Genomic DNA, 21,665 nt, shown 5'->3' with positions numbered 1-21,665 from the left:
TTCTGCAGCCTTCCCTTCGAGCAACTTTCAAGGCAGGATCTTTACATTCCCCTGATCACTTTTTTTTTTTTCTGAGAAAAGCCCAGAACAGGTCACGGCAAGAGGGTGTTTAGAGCTAACTCTGCTAAGGCAGCCTTGGTCCTCCTCCTCACATACTTCCTCCTCCTTCTCCTCCATATACGGCAACAGCGAAGCATGGCCTGAGACACACATTGAGGCAAGTTCCCATTTGCCCATCAGAACTCCTTCATGTGCACATTCTCTTCAGCACCCAACAAGCCAAGGGGACCTGCAGGAAAGCCTGGCAGGCAACCAAGATTGCCGTTCATCATAGTCTACTTTCCTTCATGAAATAAAAATTCCTCAAGTGAATCAAGCAACACAACCATCATTTATAATGTTGACTAAGGATAAACACGGCTGCTTTATAAAAATTAATTCACAGGAAGAATTCTTCTATGTGAGACATCATATTAGCTGGCATTTAGATAGAGAGGAATATGAGCTGTCCACTCCCAGGATCTGTAATGAAACATAGGATCACATAACAAGAGCACATCTAACACATCACGGGCCATCTGTTTCAGTACCTGATCTCCGGAGGTGACTAATCCTGGCTGCTTCTCAAGAATGTTTAACCATCTCCTCCTGCCCCTCTTCCTGACCCATCTTCCTCTCTTAACAGAGCATAATAAAAGCATATGGTGCTGTAGAAAGCTTCTGGAAGAAGAATTCCATCTGAACCATGGTCAATTTCTCTCACTTTTCCCTGCCTTCTGGAACCTACGATTTAGACACTTTTCTGGTCCCCCATCTTCGGAGATTACTCCTAACCCTACCCAGAGAAGGAGAGATAAGAGAATGTATAAGCTTCTTGAGGATATCAAATCCCATGATTGTGTCTAGAAGTTCCTTGAGTGCCCATCAAAGTGACATGTCCTCTTGTTTCAAACAACTAATGCTTATGGGTAAGAAGCATCCTTGTTGGTAGTAATGGGTGCAATTTCCAGATTAATAGAGCTGACCCCTTTAACCAACAATAATTAAAATATGTGCATACAGGTGCATGTGTGTGAAATTTAGCCTTTCCTTGAAGGCTCAGTGAACATCAATTACTCTACTAATGTGCTTTAAAATAATGGAGATATTAGCAATTACTTTAGGTGTGTCAGATGTACATTGTCCCAAGCTGCTCACTGGGAATGGTACGTACTCCGACTGTATCCCTACTATGGACCTCCCTGGAAGAATGATTAATTAGGTAGCACCCACCAGAGATCTACTTGTAGGAAAAATCAAGAAGCTTCTTGGGAAGAAAGTTATCTTAAGAGAAATCAGTACACACTATGCATGCACACACACACTCATGTGCACGTGCACACATACACACAGAGAGTGAGCTAACATTGAGAATGATGCAGAGTACAGAATAAAATCTATCCCACATATTGTCCTCTGCCCAGCCCTCATAAACTCATACCTGAGTCCCAGGGCAAGAGGGCAACAAAAGAATCAATACAAATTCAAAGAGCTCTTTTGTTGACATCCATACCAGGCAAAATGATTGAAAAGTTCTGGTAGGGCTGGCATCCATGGCTTCGGCAGCAATGGCAGAAGTAGAAGTCAGTAGAAGTTGGCATCAGCAGCTTGCACAGCGGGGGAACGGGCTCTGGGAGCCTTTGACTATAGTGGAATCTAGGGTGCTTGTTACACATTAACATCCTCAATGTTGGGCCTCTGCAGACAGCACAGGCCCTAGTGGGACTGCCAGCAGGAGTGGTGTTTTAGGCATAAAACTAGGGAAGTACAGTTTCTCTATATGTCAAAGCAGTAAAAGTGACAACTCTCCAAAGTTTCCCCAAAACAGGAAAGAAGGAAAATGGCAGATGCCATGTGGTAGCCCCCAAATTGGCTGATAAACCATACAGAAGAATTTGTCCAGAGATTTACAGAACTACTTGGAAGCACATCAAGGCGGTACTTGGAAGGAGTCAAAAGTGACAATCAACATGACTCTGATTTTACTTTCAGGCTGGCAGAGTTTAGGGACACTACCTTTTGGGTCCCTGTGTCTTCATTTGTTAGTCTTCCCTCATGAATATTCCCCGTTGTTATTGCTGATGTATGGCACTCAGCAGTCTCGTTCCTCTTTGTAATTTACTCTTTCTATTCTGATTGGGTGGGGTTAGAATTAAATAAGAGAAAACAAGCTCTGAGTAAGGATATGAGAAATTTTCATATGAATAAAGTATGTGAATATTAACATAAACATTGTGGTATCCATTTTAGCAATTTGAGGGGTTTTTAAATTTTAACTATTTTAGAACACTGATTATCCCAAATTAATAAAAGTCAAACAAGTGAGTTATAACCACATTTATGCATGTTTCTATTCCATGTAAACCATGCTTCAAATAAATGAGGCATGGTTTGCAAATATAAACAAGATTGATCATTTTCTTTCCATAAAAAATCAATTTACTGTTTACCTTAGTTTTTGGTGGCTTTCTGATGCTGATTATTACTATATTTTGCATTGATGATGTCACTATCACTCAAGAGCAATATTGAAAAGTTCTAGCTTATAGATGAGTTGAATGAATCTGCAACACATAAATATAACAAAAGTAGCTGAAGCTATAACACAACAAAGAATGAGATTAAATGGACAAAGAACTAACACAGGGATGTTTCCTAGATTGTCATAAGTGCCCACCAGCATCACCAGATGGGCTGACTTTAAGTGCTGTTGATGGCTGATATCAATGAGCAGCAGGACTTTAAGGAAAGGAGGGGAAAGGTTTTACATTTATCACAGTGACCTAATTTGAACACTTAAGTAGCAATTAAATACATTTATCGCTCAAGATGCATGATGACTGCAATGTCACTTATCAGAAATGTTCCCAGCCTGGGCCATTAGCCTTGACTCAGATATGGGGTTCTGGCTCTAAGCCTGATTGTAAATTTGAACACTCGTGGATAGACTGCATGATTGAATAGAAAGAGCTTAGTCAAAGATGTATATTCAAATTTGGCTCTGCCACTTACATCAAGATCCCCTTAGAGATGCTCTAAAACAATGTTTTTCAAACTTTAAATGTGTACATAAATCACCTGTGGATCTTGTTAAACTGCAGATTGCGATTAAATTGGTCTGAGGGGTGGGGTCTGAGATGTTGCATTTCTACCAAGCTTCCATGCATGTCAACGCTGCTGGTCCCTGGACCAACTTTGAATAGCAAGGTTTTAGAAGATTATTGATAGGACATGTGAAAAGCACACGTGTACATGAGAAAACACTTTGTAAACTGTAAAATGGCATAAGTATCACTTGATATTAATTAGTAATAGTTGGGGATTCAGTACAACTCATCAGGAAAAAGTTCTAGCAGAATAAGTTATGTTCCAGATATTCTTCAATTTTTTCTTTTTAGCAAAATCAAAAACAAAACTGGGACTTGGAAAGGCAACACAAGAAATATCCTAAACAATTCTATTGCTTTTTGAGTGCTTTGAAAGATTAACTTTCGTATAACCATCTGACTAAAACGATGAAACATCCCCTGCTTTTCAAAAGAAATTTGTATAGTTAGAGCTAGTCACAGATTTGTCCTTAGATTGTTTCATCCCAATTGAAATAGGAATAGTAAGTCACAAGAAAAAGGAAGACAGTTGGCTCCAGGAACACTGGCAACAAGAAGAAGAGATCACTGTGAGGGAAGAAATTAAAAACTAAGAAAAGCCGACACAAGAACACAAAAATCAGAACTGTATAAACATCTAGTTTAACTTAGGAAACTGTTCTTTTTTCACTGGTGTTGGCATTTTCCGGAAGAAATGAACAAAATCGACAGGTATAATTATTGATTTCTAAAACATTTCTGTGTTCTTATCTAAAGTACAATCAATTCCTGTTCAAGCATTAGTTTGCAAACTAGCCCCCGTACACAGAGGGCAAGGAGAAACGGAAGAAAGAAGCAGACCACTGCAGACTGGAAGGGAGCAGTTTTAATAAGCAAGAGAACTCACATCCAAGGCTTGTCTTGGGCGGCCACAAGATGAGTAGATCTCTGCACCCACCGGCCAGAATCTTAAACGTTTGTATAGAGATCTTAATGGGGTTCAGGCACATATACCATCCAGATGGTCTCAACAAAACATTTCTCTCTCAAGGCTGTCTCCTTGAAACCAGCTCTGGCTGTGGGAACAGTGGTCAAATCGTACATTCCAAGGACAGGGGCGGGGTTAAGGGGTCTCCTATTGCCCAGGTCCAGCTCTCAGGTCAACCTGCGGTCACATCCTCTCGCTGATCTCCTCCAACATCAAGGAAAGACGCACTGTGTCTGAGGTTCTAGTCTCACAATATTTTGGCCCATCTTTTGTTATTGCATGGTCAATTTGCTGTATTATGTAAAGAAGACTTTCATCACATATCAGAAAATGCATAGCAGACCCCTCCCATGGGGAAAAGAAAAATCCCTTCCTGATTCTTTGGATTTTGGACAGAATGACTCCCTGTCATAGATCCAGATCACCAACACCTTACCCAGATCAAGCAACAGCTTGCTCGTTCCCACGATGGATCTCTTTACAACGGTTCTGGAGGCACCACGATTATAGAGTTAGAACTCTGCCTCAAAGCAGCCAGAAATTCATCAGACTCACCTCACCTGAATTTTATACTTTGTCTTCCTGTTTCCATCCCTGTTAGTCCTCTCTGACCTGCTTGTGGTGAGAGAAGGTATCATTCAAAATCCAAAATGCCAGGATATTGTTAAACAAGCATGTATGAATGAAAACTCAGTTTGGTGTCATCAGAGATAGGAAGAAATAACAGACGAAACTGAAATCTGAGTAGCTGTCAACGTGTTCCAACATTCCTTTGAAAAATAAATGAAAAGTAAAACTACTAATACCAATCACTAAATTAATTCCTAAGGCCAGTCAATACCAAATCATGAAGCCATTTAAATGCAAAACAGCCACTGAGAGATTTGGTTCTGTAAGCATTCGAGACGCAGACACTTGAGAAATGTTTCGAGATGCCAGAACCGTGCTCATGGTGGGGAATATCACACACCTGCACTAGCCCTGGGTAATCTGGGTCAGCTGCCCCAAGTGGGTGGCCTCATAATTAGACAGCTCTTCACTCTCCAGTTGCTTCACCTAAGAAAACCTGAAGCTTTGAGGATGACTGAGCAGCAGTTCCCTTCCACAGAAACACTTGTGTGGTGCATCAGGAGTGGTTTTAAATGGTGGAGATAATTACTTAATTCAAGCTGTAGCAACTGGCCAAGTAAACATGTAGCAGCCAGGAAGCTATTAGCATGATTTTAAGGCAATTATTCCATTAGTGTTTAATAGTCTCCAATTAGTCTTCTCTGACTATCGAAGTTTGAATGTCTTTTTTCCTCCCCAATTCTCACAATTGAGTAATGCAGAAAGATACCAAACTCATTTTAAAACCTGGATTTATATATATGGATCTACCAAACCAACTTTACAGGATCATGGGGGAATTCAAGGATGGAGACTTGGCGAAATATGTTTTTTTTTTTTTTTCTCAGAAGTACAGGGGGTAGGAATGGAGGCTTTGCAGGGGTTTTTTACTTTACTAAGAGGGGTTGGGAACACAGTGGAAATTCCCACCGCATCCAATGCCATTATCTTTATGTCTCTAAGATTACCAGAATATCTAAGTCTCTGACCTCAGGTTTCACTTTGTGCCATGGGGAGAAAAGAAAAAGTTCCCTGTTCCTGCTTATGCCCAGTTCCTCAGCCCCCCACCCTGGTTAGTACTTGTTGCAACTGAATCATCCAGATATGAACTCCAAAGCATTTCCCTCCAAAATTCCTAGGAGGTCTTCCCTAAGGACCACTTTAGGGGTCAGATCACTAACCTAATAGTAGGTTATTTGCCTTCACTGAGCTGCGATTTTGACGTCTGTGAAATGGAGTTTAGCGTACCAGCACTGCCTGCTTCCCAAGGTTTGGGGAAGGATTATGTGATCTGGTGTACATACTAGGGCTTTGCAAAGCGAAGTAATACAGAAATGTAAGATAGATTCAGACATGGTATCATTCCATCCCTCAGAACTAGCAATGTGAATTTAGGCTTTTAATCTCTCTGTGTCCCTGGAGAGCCACCTGTCAGAAAGCTGGCGTCAGAGTCCTCGCCCTTCTTACCTTCTCTGTGTACAGAAATGCTCAGGTGAGACCATGTGAAAGTAACTGTCTAAAAACCAAATAAAAACAAAGAAAGAAACGAGAATAAGAATGCCTGTGGAAATGAGAGTGGAATTTTGCCAACAAAGTTGTGTACTTTCTACTATCTCCTTCAAAAGAGCAATCCCCAGGCTCACCCAGGTAGCAGGGTACGTGCAGAGTGGAGAAGCTGCGGTGTTGTTTTCCTTAGAGATAGCTGGGCTCTTGGGAAGCTACCTCTTGATGATGGGCAAAAGGAGACAATCCTTTCCCTTCTGGGGTTAGCGCTCAGCGTGGCCTGTGCCTATCACAGCCTCCAAACATCCGCTTGACTAACAGCCATTGATTTGAGTTGCTAATCAATTCTAGCGCTGCTGGTTTGAGCCTCTTGGGATATTTAGGAGTACCCCTCTTTTCCGTTTTTTTCTTTTCTCTATGTTTTCTCCCAGTGACTGAGAGAGGGCACTGAATGGGGCAGAGCAAGAGGAGGTAGACCAGAAGGATGAACTTGATAACTGGGCTTGGCTCAGGGCAGGGGATGGACCACCTGTGGGTAATTTGCCCTCTAGCTGGGTCCTGGAAGGATCAGTTGTCTGCACCCTCAGCCCAAGTGAAAAGTCAAATTGGTAACAAAGTATGGCTGTGTCCCCAGCTGTCACCATGGTACACTGTCCTGAAACGACTGTCTGCTCTGCACACCTGAGCTAGGGGCTGCTGCCCCAGAAACCTGCCCAGTCCTCTGGTCCAAGTCGCACGCACCATGCTGCAGCCTCTGGATCCCTTCCTTGCTTTGCCCAGGATTCCTTCCTTCTAGGCTGTCTGGACACCGCGCAATCGCCGTTCCCTATGGTTTGCCTGTCAATCCCATCCCTCAGCCGCTGCTCACGCAAGGTCCCCTACCCGGCTTCTGTCCCAAGCAGCAAACGCACAGTCTACAGGGTTTGCTTTTCTGACCCGGGCGCTATACGTTGCTAACAGCACTTGGACCAGAATCCAGAAGGTGGCCACCCGGCCAGGCCCTCGGGATGCACGCAGCCCAGGACGCGGCGCCCTTCGCCCCTCGCCCCCTGCAGCTCCCAGTCAAGGGCAGCGATCATGCCGTCGCCGGTCCCTGAACTTTCATCACTCTTCGGGAAGCGCTTTGTCTCTTTAAAGGAGACTGGAGACGAATGTCAATGACTCGAGTAGGTTCTAGCGGAGAAATCTACCAAATCCGCTCTATTCTGTGACAGGATGGAGTCCGAGGTCCACCAGCCGAGCCCTTAGGACGCCAGCTCGCGCTCACCTCGCTCTGTCTTCCCACAGACCCAGAAATCGCCCCCACCCCCTGAGTCTGCGGGGAAAACCGTGGGAGGGGGACGCGAAGCGCATCCTACAGCTGAGCCTTTCCCCTAACCCAGCCCTCTCACACAGCCTGCTTCCAAAGCCCAGCGCAAAAGCAGTCACCTTGACTCCACGCGCCACGGTCCCCAGAGGTTTGGAAAAGGCGAGGAGGCCCGGGGCTCCCAGGCACGCGCTCGCCTGGCCCGAGACCCACCTCTGGAGATGAGTTTCCCTCCCTCGGGCATCGGGGCAAGTTACCACTTAGTGGCAAATAAAGCAGGGCGGGGCAGGTGGAGCGGGCGCCAAGCGCCCCGTCGGCAGCCTCAGCGCGCCTACCTGGGATGGCTAAATTGGTGAGGGGGATGCTGTGGATGCTCTCCGGCAGAGTTGCCATCCAGTCGGCGAATTTCAGCTCATTCTTCCCCTGAGACGAGGCCATGGTGCTGGTCTGCTTGCCGCGCGCAGGTCCCCGCACTCCTTGGGCAGGCTGGCAGGTTGCTGCCGCTAATCCAATGTTTGCTCCAGCCCCGCTAGAGTTTACACTCCGCTCTGCGCCACACCCACAGGATGGCGCAGACACATGCTAATTTTAATAATTATTCAAAACACCCCATGCTCCCTTCGTGCCTCCGCCAGACTCCGCCGGAGCTTTTGTTCCTGACGTCCGCGTTCGGCTTTCTCCTCTCTCCCCTCCCTCCCCGACTCCCTCCTCCCGTCTTATCCCTCCTATGCGTCTCTGCCTTTTCTCGCCATTCTGCAGCTCTCCTTGGCTTATCGTTATTCTTTTTTTTTTTAAAAACTTGGTTTACCCAGCTTTGCCTATGGTCTTGCTCGGCCCTTTGATGTGACTTCCTGGTCTTGTTTGTAAAAAAAAGACAGTCTTGTGGTTGGACCTAAAATCCTAGTAGACTTCGGGATTCTATCGTCTCCTGGGGAGCTGACTCTCATACTGGCTTTCAGGACTTTCCATTCTTACCAGAGAGCTTTCCTTTTTGTAAGCTACAACAGGTTATGGCTTTCCTCAGCTGGAGCCCACAGCCCTGCTTATAACAAAATGGTGGTCTTTATTCACCACTTTGTCTAATTTTTGGAGTAGTTGACAAGTGTGCTGTCATGAAAAGGCAGTAAATTCTAGGTGGTTCCTACTTAATCCCTAGTATCCTGTTTCAGACATTTCAAGGTAAAGAAGCACTTCAACTCCTTCATTTCCCCGATCATGAGAAATCTATGTTATTTCTAGGGATAAAGCTGCCTATGTCCTCTCTCTGTCGTTCTCATGACACTCAGGAGCAGGCAGAAGCCTGATGCTAGAGGAAAATCATCAGATTTCTCAGTGACATGCTGTAATTATTGCCAGTCGCATTTGGTGGAATTTATTTGGCACCATTCGAAATGATCTTTGTGACTGTCTGAATTTTCATTCCTTGGCAGACTAGAGAGCTGTACCTTTCTCAAGAGAAATCACTCATTGAGCCTCCAAAGAGCTGTCTTGGTCCACCTGCTCTCATACGAGAAAGAGGAGAGGAATCAAGTCTTACAAATGTGGTAAGTCCAGGAATGGCCTGAGTAGGAATAAGTAATGGACTGAAAATGTGGTGGGTCTTTGCAACCCAGAGAAAGTAGATGCAGTAAAGGTACCTCTGGTCTTTGATCCAGTGGTGTGTAAATCCTTTTCCTAAAGTAAATGCCATTAGGTTGGGGAAATGAAAACCAAGGTAGGAGAGAGACCTGTAAAACATGGGAATGGCCGTTTTATTTCAGTAAATCATATAGAATTAAAAACACCCAAAACTTGCTTATTGTACAGGGATGCAAAGCCCAAAGAACATTCACTCTAAATGAGGACCATTGTGGGAAAGATGGAGAGAGGAGACGTAATGCCTTAGCCTTGTGATCAAGTTTTCCATTCTCCCATAGACTAACTTCATAGCTTCGAGAGGGTATGGTAGTGTTATCTTTAAGAATGAGAAAGAGATGTACTGGGACTTTTTTTCCCAAGGTAAATCTTAGTATTCTTACTAGCATGGTAGAACCCACATATACTTTTGATGAGAGTGAGAATTTAGCTCACTATAGGATTCTTGGTCAAGAGATCTACAAACATCACACTTCTGGCTAATGTTGGTGCTCTAGACATCACTGCAGGGCAATGCGGAGAGCTCAACTCTGGGAATCAGCTGCTCTGGCTATGAGTAGTTTGGGCGAGTCTTCTAGTCTCTGTCAGTCCTAGTTGTCTCTATATAAAATGGCAATAGTAACTCAGAGATTTGTGGTGAAGCTTCCAGGAAAGAGTGTATATGAAAGAGCTTTGCTATTAGCAAGGCATCATATGAAATGTGACAGTTAAGTTTATTAACACAGCAACATATGTGTATTTCCCTCTCTTTGCCTTTTTTTCATTTTTTTTTTTTTTTTTTTGGCTGAGGAAAATTTGCCCTGACCTAACATCTGTTGCCAATCCTCCCCTTTTATTTTTTTTTTGTATGTGGGACACCTCCACAGCATAGTGGGTGAGAGGAGCAGGTCTGTGCCAGGATTCGAACTGCAAACCCAGGTGCAGAAGCAGAGTGTGGGGAACTTTAACCACTCACCATGGGGGTGGGCCCTCTTTGCCTTCTCAGTCATTATAAAATATTCATATTCAAGAGGATGAAATAATTACTGAATCTTGATAACATTTTTTAATACGATACACTTTAAAAACATCTCCTTCAAGTGTGTTGAACTTATGTGTCTCTAAAAGGTTACAAAGCATTTTTTAAAAATGAAACCACCCTAAATGTTGAGCAAAGCTGCCCTATAAAGAATCATATACTGTGTCTTTGGTAAAGTAGATGAACAACCCCTCCCCTGTTTTACCTGTTTTGAATGTTAGAATTTTTAATGTATTGGTTTTGCATAAAACTTTACATTTCTCTGCATGCAATCCACTAGAGAAGACAGGGCTGGAAGTCAATAGTTCTGAATTTCTTTCCTGAATATAAAAAATAATCATTTAGGCAATTTTATCCCCAGTTTCCCCATCTTTCTATTATCAGCTCTGCCACCAATTACTAAATGATATTAGGAAAATCACATAATTTCTCTGGGCTTCAGCTTTCCTGCTATTAGTATTAGTCAGGGTTTTCCAGAGAAACAGAACCAGTAGTGTGTATGTGTGTGTACAGATGAGAGAGAGAGAGAGAGAGAGATGTTAAGGAATTGGCTCCCGTGATTGTGAGAGCTGGCAAATCTGAAAGGCAAGGCCAGCGGGCTGGAAACTCAGTAGGATTTCTATGTTGCAGTCTTGAAGAACAATTTTTCTTGTTCAAGAAACCTCAGTCTTTGTTCTTAAGGCCTTCAACTGATTGGATGAGGCCCACACACATTATAGAAAGTAATCTGCTTTACTCAAAGTCAAATAATTGTATATGCTAATCATATCCATGAATACCTTCACAGCAACATCTGCAATAGTGTTTGGCCAAACTACTGGGCATCAGAGCCTAGCCTAGTTGATACATAAGATTAACCATCACGCCCACTGGCAAACTAAACTAGAAGTTGTTACTAACCTCTAGGGTCCCTTTTGACTCTATTATTCTATAATTCTGTTTCCTTTGTGATTCTTTCTCATACATTTATCTGCTGGAGATAGGAAGAGGAGGAATGTAAATAGGTACCTTAGTTTTTTCACTCCATCCAGACAGCTCAAGGTGTGGATCAACATGTTTACCACTACAACAGAGATGAGAAAACACTAATGGTTTTTAAGTGTGATATCAATAGTAGCCAACCTTAAAAAACAAACAAACAAATAAACAAAAACAACTCTTTTAAGAATAAATGGAAAGGGGGCTGGCCCCGTGACTGAGTGGTTAAGTTTTCATACTCTGCTTTGGCGGCCTGGGGATTGCAGATTCTGATCCTGGGCACAGATCTACACACTGCTCATCAAGCCCTGCTGTGGTGGCCTCTGACATAGAAGAACTAGAATGACCTACAACCAGATATACAACTATATACTGGGGCTTTATGGAGAAAAAAAAAAAGAGGAAGATTGGCAACAGATGGTAGCTCAGGGCCAATCTTCCTCAACAACAACAACAAAAAGGCATAATTTAAAAAAAAAAAAAAAGAACCAGCATGATAAATCATTTAAAAAAAAGAAATAGAGATAAATGACTTATTGCAGTGGTTTTATATAATCCTCAGCTGTCCATCAAAACCCCACTATGCACAGTTTATAAACATTGCTACTCATTTGGAACGTTTCCTGACTTCATATCCTCCTCCACCCTTAAAAATACATGGCTCTTTGCTATGCATTTTTTCAAATAAATTGATTTTGAATTATGTTCTGAAAAACAAGGATTCTTATAGGTCAAAAAACATTAGCACACATTTCAGCTGAACAATATTTTAAAAAGGAACTCTGTTTAAAACAATTAAGCTGAATCATTAAAAAAACCCCACAATGTTCAGAAATATACATTTACAGAGTCAAACTTAAAAAAATCGTATCCCAAAAGACAATAAAGAACCTTTGTAAAATTAACTATTAATAATAAATGCATTTTTACCATTCTCTACAACCTCTACCTAGATATTTCATCCAAAGAACTTGACTGTATTTAAGTATAAAAATACTTTTTGTGCTTAAATTCAAGATAGGAAAAATTGATAACCCCCACTTTTCTCCAGCACGTGAACCCTGCAGAGTTTTCAGCCTTACCTCTCCTCTCTTTCCCTACATCTACGCCTTATCTGCCAGCCAAAAATAAGCTAATCAATACCCAATGAACATAATCTAGTGCTTGGTATCACAGGCTGTGGGATCCAAAGGCTTGGATTCAAATCCAGGTTTTCCCAATTAGTTACTATATGTTTCTTGGTTTCTTTAAGTGAAGTATAGAGAATAATTATTTCTTTCTGGGCATGAGAAAATGGAAGGTTCTAGGAAGCTTAAATGAAGTGAAGAATTTAAAGTTTACTGAACAGAGTGGAAGCTCAGTAAACTAGTTGATTGTTATGCTTCTTGGAACCATGGCTTTGTCCGTGCTATTAACGCCACATGACACGCACATGCATGCTTTCATCTGTCCAAATTCTTTCCATTCGAACCAACTCATCTCTGCAACTTCCCTTACTATCCATAAGTAGAAGCAATCTTTCCTTTTGCTGCACATCCACTGAAGTTTGTTTATACCAATCTTGTAGGTGTTTCTAACTCCCCAGCTGGCCTTAAAGCATTATGTGGACAGAGGTGGTATTATCTGATACCCTATAATGCCTCTCACAGTGCCTAAGACAGAATAAGGGCTCATTATAATCATTCATTTGCTCACTTATTTCATAAATATTTATTGAATGTCTATTATGTGCTCTACTCTAGAGAAACACGATAGAGCAGCAAGTGCCTGAATGGACTGAGTTCGTGTTTCAAGCAGAAAGTGGCAAATGATAGCTTAATGGCTGACTAACAAATGCTTTGGCTGTATCTCTCACCTCAACGTCAAAAACCCTCCTTTAGCATGCCTATTTTTTAGCACTTCACTAAGTAGCATAAGACATAACTTGAAAATATATTTTGAAAGAAAAATTGGTTCAGAATTGTTTTGCCTCTTTATACCATCTCCCCTAAGTCTTCCCAGCCCTTTTGCTATCTTGGTAAAGTCAGTGATGACACTTGGAAACAACTGATGTACTTATCTAGATTTCCAGGGGTCACTACTGGCATTATGCTTGATTTCTCAGAGCATGGCAAATGGGAAGGAAGAGGAAGAATGCTTTAGGATCATGTGCAGAATCAGAAAAATCCTGAAACTGTCTTACTCATCATTGCTAAAAAAATTATGACCATAGTTACACCAATGCTCATTGAAGTATTGTTCACAATTGCTACAAGGTGGAAACAACCCAAACATCCATCGACAGATGAATAGATAAATAAAATGTGGTATAATCATACAAGAGAATATTATTCAGCCTTAAATAGAAATGCAATTCAGCTACAACATGGATGAATTTTGAAGACATTATGCTAAGTGAAATAAACCAGACACAAAAGGACAAATATTGTCCTTATTAGGTACCTAAAATAGTCAAATTCGTAAAGAACAGTGTTATTAGGGGATGAGGAGTGGAGAAGGGGGATTCACTGTTTAATGGGTAGAGAGTTTTAGTTTAACTCATGAAAAAGTTCTGGAGATGGATAGATAGTGGTGATAGTTGCAGAGCAATGAAAATGCACTTAATGCTACTGCTCTATACACTTGCAAAAGTAAAGGAAGAAAGAGCCAAAGCAGGACGGCGTGTGAACCTCAAGAAAACAGAAATCATGACTACAGAAGAACTACGCAACTTTAACATAGACAATGAAGACATTGAAATTGTTAAAAATTTTGTTCACCTTGGCTCAGTCATCAATTTAAATGGAGACTGCATCCAAGAAATTAAGAGAAGACTTAGTCTTGGAAGGACGGCAATGAAAGGATTAAGAAAGACCATCAAGGGGCCAGCCCGGTGGCGCAGCGGTTAAGTCTGCACTTTCTGCTTTGGTAGCCTGGGGTTTGTCTGTTCAGATCCTGGGTGTGGACATGGCACCACTTGTCAAGCCATGCTGTGGTAAGCGTCCCCCATATAAAGTAGAGGAAGATGGGCACGCATGTTAGCTCAGGGCCAGTCTTCCTCAGCAAAAAGAGGAGGATTGGCGGCAGATGTTAGCTCAGGGCTAATCTTGCTCAAAAAAAGAAAAAGACTGTCAAGTGTATGGAAGTATCACTAGAGACCAAGGCCAAGATTATCCACATCCTTGTATTTCCACTTACTATGTACAAGTGTGAAAGCTGGAGAGTGAAGAGGACTGATAAGAAAAAAATGGATTCATTTGCAATATGGTGTTGGAGGAGAGCTCTATGTATACCCTGGGCTGCCAGAAAGATGAACAAGTAGGTTCTAGAGCAAATTAAGCTTGAACTATCACTGGAGGCAAAAATAAAACTGAGGCTGTTCTACTTTGGGCACTTTATGAGAAGGCAGGATTCTTTGGAAAGGACAATAATGTTGGGAAAAGTAGAAGGCAGCAGGAAAAGAGGAAGATCAAATATGAGGTGGATTGACTCCATAAAGAAATCCATAGGCATGAGTCTGCAGGAGCTGAGCAGAGCTGTTGAGGACAGGACATTGTGGACATCACTTACTCATAGTGTCACCAGGAGCTGGAGCCAACTTGATGGCAATATTTTATCACAATAAAAAGACAAACAAACTAATGACCATTGACACTGCTAGACTGAAGAAACATATTTGTTTTGTCAATTATAAAATTCCCATCATAACCATTTAATAATAGTTTATACTCCAGCCAGTGACTGCCAGGAACACACCTGAAATTATACAAATTGGATTTATTACCTTTTGCAGCAAAGGAGAATGCACATCATGGGAACCCTGGGACGTCTCAGTAAGAGGGTGTTATAAAGAACTTATTACGAATTTGCTCATAGGTTAGGTGATTTGGAGGAAGGTTTAGAAGGTGGAGTTTTGCTCTGATTTGGATGCTTTCAGAAAGTGGTGTGGGGGCTAATTCAATGAGTATCTTGATAAAGCTTAACCTGAAAGAGGAGAGATTAGACTAAGGTTAGAGTTGTAGTAAGAAAAGAAGCAGGAGTCACTCATTAGAGTGGGGGATGTTGGATCATTTTTGTGTCATGAACAATATTAATGTTTTCTCTGTTTTCATATATGATCACAGAGGGCTCATGTTCTTTTGTTTTTATTTATCAAGGTCACAGAATGACCTTGTCTGATGTTGATGTTCCGTGAACGTGTTGATGTTCAACAGGTGAACATCAAGGCCTGACTTATAGTACCAGCAGAACTCCCAGATGTCAGGGACTATTTTTCTCTTTGTCACCAATAAGTAGAAGGACACAGCCCAATATAATTTATCTGAGTGTCTAAGAGTGCTAGTCTAGTACTAGCAGACCTTTGTCAATGATAGATGTCATTGGGAACGTTGATATGTATTCCCTACCAAGAAGATTTTCACTTACACTTTATGTACAAACAGATTGATGCAATAAAGCAAATTATATGCGTCCATGTGCAAGCTCATGAGTGTTCTTGCACAAGCATGCCTTGCAAAACCTTTTGTATCTTTCTGCCATTCTCGAATACTTCGTCAGCTACACAGAAGTAAAGACAATTCCTGCTGCAGGGTGTCTCTTAAAATTTGCATTTCTTTCCAGTCTCTTGTTGCAAACCCCAAAGGCAATCATCTATATCTAGGGCTGTCTGACAGCCATGGATAATGCTGTGGGACACCACTCACACCTTAGAGCAAGAGATTTTGAGAAGAAAAGTCAAATAATGAGCTTTCAGTTTAGTCCTAGTCCGAGAACTGCAGAGCAGCTCTGGAAGAGTGTGTCAGAAATCTGGGCAGGATGTGAGAGGCAGAACAGGTGCCTGGCTGTTCAGGGAGCTCTGAGTAATGCTCAACACTGGGAAACAAGGAAGAATTAGAGACAGTGACGATTTGTGCTTATTCATTTTTCTGACTACCAGACTAGCATCATTTAAGAGCACACCTTTGCCTAATAAAGGTTACTTTAAAGATTGGACAGTCATCTTCATTCAGTACTAAACCTTTCTTTACAGCTCTATGCAATCCCTCACCCTTAAGTGTGAAATTTTTCCTTTTGTTTTCATCATATAAAGAAACAATTTAAAGATTGAAGCTACTCTTTCTCATGCTTAGCTCAATGGCTCAAATGTAACCATGCATTAAAGAAATGTTACGGTAACCCCTTTATTTGAAAAAGTTAATTCCACATCATTTATAGTGTCTTGAGTTTTAAAAATCAACATTGTAATATTTGGCCACACCACTCTTTTCAAAGAGATTATAAAGGGGAGGGTAGGATGGGTGAAAGCAAAGTGGAATGCATTTAAATTTTTTCTTCATTCCAGAAGAAAGTTATCTGTAAATTATTTAGATTTTCAAAAATATCATAAAGATATAAGAAAATGTTCACATCCTCCATTTGTCTTAGCAAATGCATAAATTTGGAGGATCTTGAATCCAAGCCATAATTACAGATGCTCAGAGTAGCTGTCCACAACTCTAGTGCTGAACATGAACAGATTCATAATTTGCTCTAGGCATGTGTTTATCATGGCCAGCTATTGTAACCCTGTGACTATACTGTCCTGGTGGTAAATACCAAACTTGTTTTGTGGTTTACAGCCACAGCTTGGTTTCTGACTTGTTTTTTTTTAAACATTTTATCATGGGGGCTGGCCCCGTGATTGAGAGGTTAAGTTTGCACACTTCACTTCGCTGGCCCAGGGTTTCACCAGTTCGGATCTTGTGTGTGGACCTAGCACTGCTCGTTAGGCCATGCTGAAGTGGCATCTCACATAGCAGAACTAGAAGGACCTGCAACTAGTATATACAACTATGTACTGGGATGGGGGTGGGGGGGGGGGCTTTGGGGAGAAGAAGAAGAAAAGATTGGCAACAGATAGTAGCTCAGGTGCCAATCTTTAAATAAATAAATAAATAAATAAAACATTTTATCACAAAATATTTCACACACTTGCAAAAGTGGAGAGAACAGTTAATTAACCTCCACACACTCATCACCCAGCCTCAATAATTAGCAGCTCATGGCCAATTTCTATTTCTTTTTACACACTTCTCTACCATATTGGATTATTTTGAAATAAATTCCATATATGAGAACATCTCATCCATAATGTTTCAATATATTAAGTTGGTTATTTAATTTAGTCAAGCAGTCACTTTAGATTTTAAAAATCACCAATGATTTAATGAACTGACTGAGATTTTTCTGACTTCACTGATTAGTAACCTGGATACAATATAAATGTGATGCTTTCAGTTCTCTTATTTAACTCAGTTGTCTGTAGGGAAATACACACTACTTGGCGATGTTATATGTCCCTACAGACAATTTGTAGGAAAATTTTTAAAAAATAAAATTACAACTTTAGAACTATAGAGTACTCTAAATTCAAAGTAACTACACCCACTGGATCTGTAATTACTATGGGCAAACACTGTTGAAAAGATAAGCAATTTCCATGAATCTATGTGTGTCGTAATCATTGCATTTATTCTTTATAGTCTAAAGCCTTTCTCTTTTAAAATGATTTGTTTGTGTATTTTTTACCAAAATGTTAGTCTTTTTTTTAAAAAAAGCAGAAGAAAATGCATGCATGTCTGATAAAAAATCGAACCTAAGATCTATGGCTCATTTTATCCACTACACATCAAGTAACCCATGTGACTACTAAGTTATTTTATTATGTATCACATTTATGTAAGACATAGTATTTTTAACTTTCCCATATAGGCAATAATATAATTTTACTTAATTACTGAATATAGCTTGAAAATAACATTTGACAAAAATACTAAGAATACATTTGCAAGTGTCTCTGCAAATACTTATAAAGACCATTTTACAGTTATAGAGAAACAGCATATTTAAAAGACATAGGAATGCATTCTATCTAATGATTATATAATATTTGTACTGAATACTAAATGGCTATATTTGGAATCAGAGTGTCTTTGAAAGCTGACATAAAGAGCTTGTAAATAAACTTGCTTTTTAATGCTCTGCAGAAAGTGTTAAAAAAATTTATATAACATCCAACAAAAACAAATTATTATTAATACAAGATGGCTAAGGAGTAGCTTTCCCAGCCCCAACAAAGATAATTTTGGCCCTAGAAGAGATAAATGTCAAAATCTATAATAAATCAGTTACCAACTGACAAAAAGGTCCAAGAGGAGACTGCAAATGCCTAAATGTCTTATTTCCCTGTCTGCGTGATTCTAGTTTGTGAAGCACATGGAAGAAAATAGGAACTGAGAAGATATAACACGAGAGGACAGCCACACACAAATATCATTGTGCGGTGAGGAAGTTATGGAACTTCCTTTCTAAAACAGAAAAATTAGTAATCATAAGTGTGCAACCTCCAAATTAATAGGTTTGGCAGAAAATCCACGCAGTTAGGGCTCTGAAAAATGACACACTTCTCAAAGTGAATAATGCTGGTTTCTAGACACAAAGGGGCACAAGACTAATCTTGATTTTGCATGGAAATTCAAAAATGCAATACTTAAAGTTATGGTTAAGTAATATGGCCACCTGCAGGCTGTTAAGTAACAAAGGAAGAATGTCCCAGTATGTACTGGCTAATAACAGGGAAGTAATTTTCTGTTTAAAATAATTTATCGCAAGAAAATTATAACCCAGCATTATCATATACTTTGTGTAATTATAAAACTTGAATTCTTCATACATGACAATTGTTGGTATAATTTTCCACAAAGATATTACTCATTATACCTCATTATTAACTTTGATTAGTGAGATTGAAAAAGAATACATCTATTATGATTATTCATACTGCTCTTATTTTCTTTCACAAGCTTTGAAAAAGCTGAGATGTGGCTCTTGGCTTATATCTAAGAGACACAGGGTCTGGAAAATCCAGCATTTGCAAAGAATGGGTTTGAACTGACTGCAGTTCATTACAACGGCTCTGAAGGGAATTGGGAGGCATTCACTTAGTTAAAAACAATTTTAAAATAAACTATACAAAATAGTTGTTGGAAACAATAATAAGGTTTTGTAAAGTAAGCACATTTCCACAAGCATGTGTTTAAAGATGTGATTTGATGGTGGGATGTTTGCTGAAGTTAATAGTTATAGGAGCAATTAAAATATATTGTAACAAATTTGGAAATTATGTGGACAGATTTCTTGTGAAGCAAATATTGGCAAGTCAGCCAGCAAGTAATATGATGCAAGGATTTCAGACCAACAAAGAATAATTTTAAGCCTCTCCCACTGATAACTATTAAACATGTTGAGATTAGCCTGTGGACAAGTCTGTGTAATCTGTACTACTAGCAATGGACAGAGAAGGAGAAGAAACACAGAAACCATCATAGAACGAAAGTAGGGGAACAAGAAGAGAAACTAGAACACAAGTTAGATGAAAAACATGGCAAAGGGTAAAAAGGAATGACCATGAAATAAATCACAAACTTTTCTTTTTTTTTTTTACCATTCTCTGCAATAAAAAGAAAAACTGAAATTTGGAAGTTATTCAGTTAATACAATTACTGTAGAAAATTTGACCAATTAATTTGGATCAAGATACCAAGTTTGGCACCTCTAGCTCTTATTTATTTGACAACACTAATTAGCTTGTTCCTCTTCACTTCACTTTCTATTGTGTAGTTATGCCTAAAACCACCCTCGCACAAAACATACAGAGGAAAATGGGGTGATTCATTCAATTATTCAGATGTTTTGCCTGTATCATTAAGGCCTCAGTTTTTTCTTTCTTTTTTTTTCTTGGTGAGGAAGATGAGTCTGAGCTAACATCTGTTGCCAATCTTCCTCTTTTTGCTCGAGGAAGATTGCCTGTGAGTTAACATCCATTCCAATCTTCCTCTATTTTGTATGTGGGATGCCACCACAGCACGGCTTGATGAGTGGTGTGTAGGTCTGTGCCCCAGATCTGAATCTGTGAACCCCGGGCCACCAAAGCAGAGCATGCAAACTTAACCACTATGCCACTGGGCCGGCCCCTGAACTTCTTCATTTTTTGTTTAGATATTTTGGCAGTATATATCATTCCAACAGATGTTAGACCTAAGTAGCAAATTTTTGTTTAATCCCCAGGGATATATACCAGGATAAAAGAAGGTGGAAAATAACATCTTAAGAATAATTTTAAACATTTTTTAAAACAGTGTCAGAAAATATAGCTTCATCTGACTTAATTAAAAGAGAAATTATTCAGCCATATTTCACTCAGTGATCCAGACTCTCAAACACATATTACCAGAAAGTCACTACCAGGGAAGAAGGCAGGCACACTAATAATATTAGGTACAGTTAGTGAGTCCTTAGTACACACTATAGGCACTAGGGTGAGCCACACATTATGCATATAATTCTGTTATTACCTTACATGGAGATTAAGATGCATTAACCCATTAGTGCCCAAGGGCCTCTCTCAGTCTTGAACTTTCAGTTGAGTCATCAAAGAAATGCAAATGTCCCCATGATTAAATATAAATCTACTCAAATTTATTTGCCATTTGGCTCACTGTAGCCTGTAGCCATGTTCCACATGTTTCTTTTGCTGATGTATTAAGTATCCTCAAACCTTCTCTCTACAACCATAACATTTTTATAGCCCTTAATATATGTTTTTCCAATATTTTCACTTTTCCCATGCTCACTATCCTCTGATATGAAGAGGAAGAGTGTGTGGGAGTCTGGGCATAGCACTAAAGTTGCCAGTTAGAACTTTGCCCATAGTTTTAAATCATAAATCTGGTTTATAAACTTAAAATTAATTTATAGGTGGGTTTTGCTCCTTGATTTGATTCCTTCTTTGGTCTTCCTTTCAATCCAGATCTCTTTAAGTTTGGTATTATTCCTCTAGAATTTAAACTTCAAGGATAGTCCTTGTCCTTACCTCTACATTTTCAAATCAAAATTAATTTTTTCCCGTAGAACCTCTCCTTTTTTTTCTAACTAGCATACATTGAGAATCTTTTATATTGCACCATAATTCAGACTGTTCAGGTCATTTCTATGATGGGTCAACATATTAGACAATTGTATAACTAATCTCATCATAAGAGCTCATTAAAGTCTCAGTAAACAAGCCTTTCTTACAGTATCAGAAAATTCTGTGATAACCCCGAGGCTCTGTGCCTTGAGGAGGACGATGCAGGAGAAGGGTGGGCACTGACTCAAGGGAGCAGCAAGTGGAAAAGAATCTACACACTTGAAGCTACAATACATTCTCTGGAGTCCTTACTACCAGCACTAGACTTCAGATTGGAACACAGTAATATGATCTACCTTTGACTCTAAACACACACACTCACACACACATACACACACCCCATTTCAGTTTTTCCTTTTGTGCTTTATTTTTCTCTTTAAATTGCCATTGTTCATTTTAACCCCACTTCAGACATATGGTACTCTTCAGTGTGACTTGCTCCAGGTCCTCAACTCTTCCCACGCACTCCCAAGGTGTCCTCTTTTTAATGCATGTGTACTTGATTGTTTTGACTTCTG

At 40.2% G+C, this 21,665-nt stretch overlaps 1 protein-coding gene across 1 annotated transcript in view; it reads right to left on the bottom strand.

Moving 5' to 3' along the window:
• The window catches only part of PLCXD3 (phosphatidylinositol specific phospholipase C X domain containing 3), a 168,378-nt gene extending 159,900 nt beyond the window's left edge, over positions 1 to 8,478 (bottom strand). The window contains exon 1 of the mRNA XM_001498846.5: positions 7,867 to 8,478. Coding sequence (XP_001498896.1) covers positions 7,867 to 7,969 — 103 coding nt within the window. The 5' untranslated portion in view covers positions 7,970 to 8,478. The remainder of the gene's footprint in view (positions 1 to 7,866) is intronic.
• Positions 8,479 to 21,665: the final 13,187 nt, after the last annotated feature.

The sequence above is a fragment of the Equus caballus genome, chromosome 21, assembly GCF_041296265.1.
Source record: "Equus caballus isolate H_3958 breed thoroughbred chromosome 21, TB-T2T, whole genome shotgun sequence".
NCBI lineage: Eukaryota > Metazoa > Chordata > Mammalia > Perissodactyla > Equidae > Equus > Equus caballus.
This window is presented reverse-complemented; position numbering and strand designations above follow the sequence as displayed.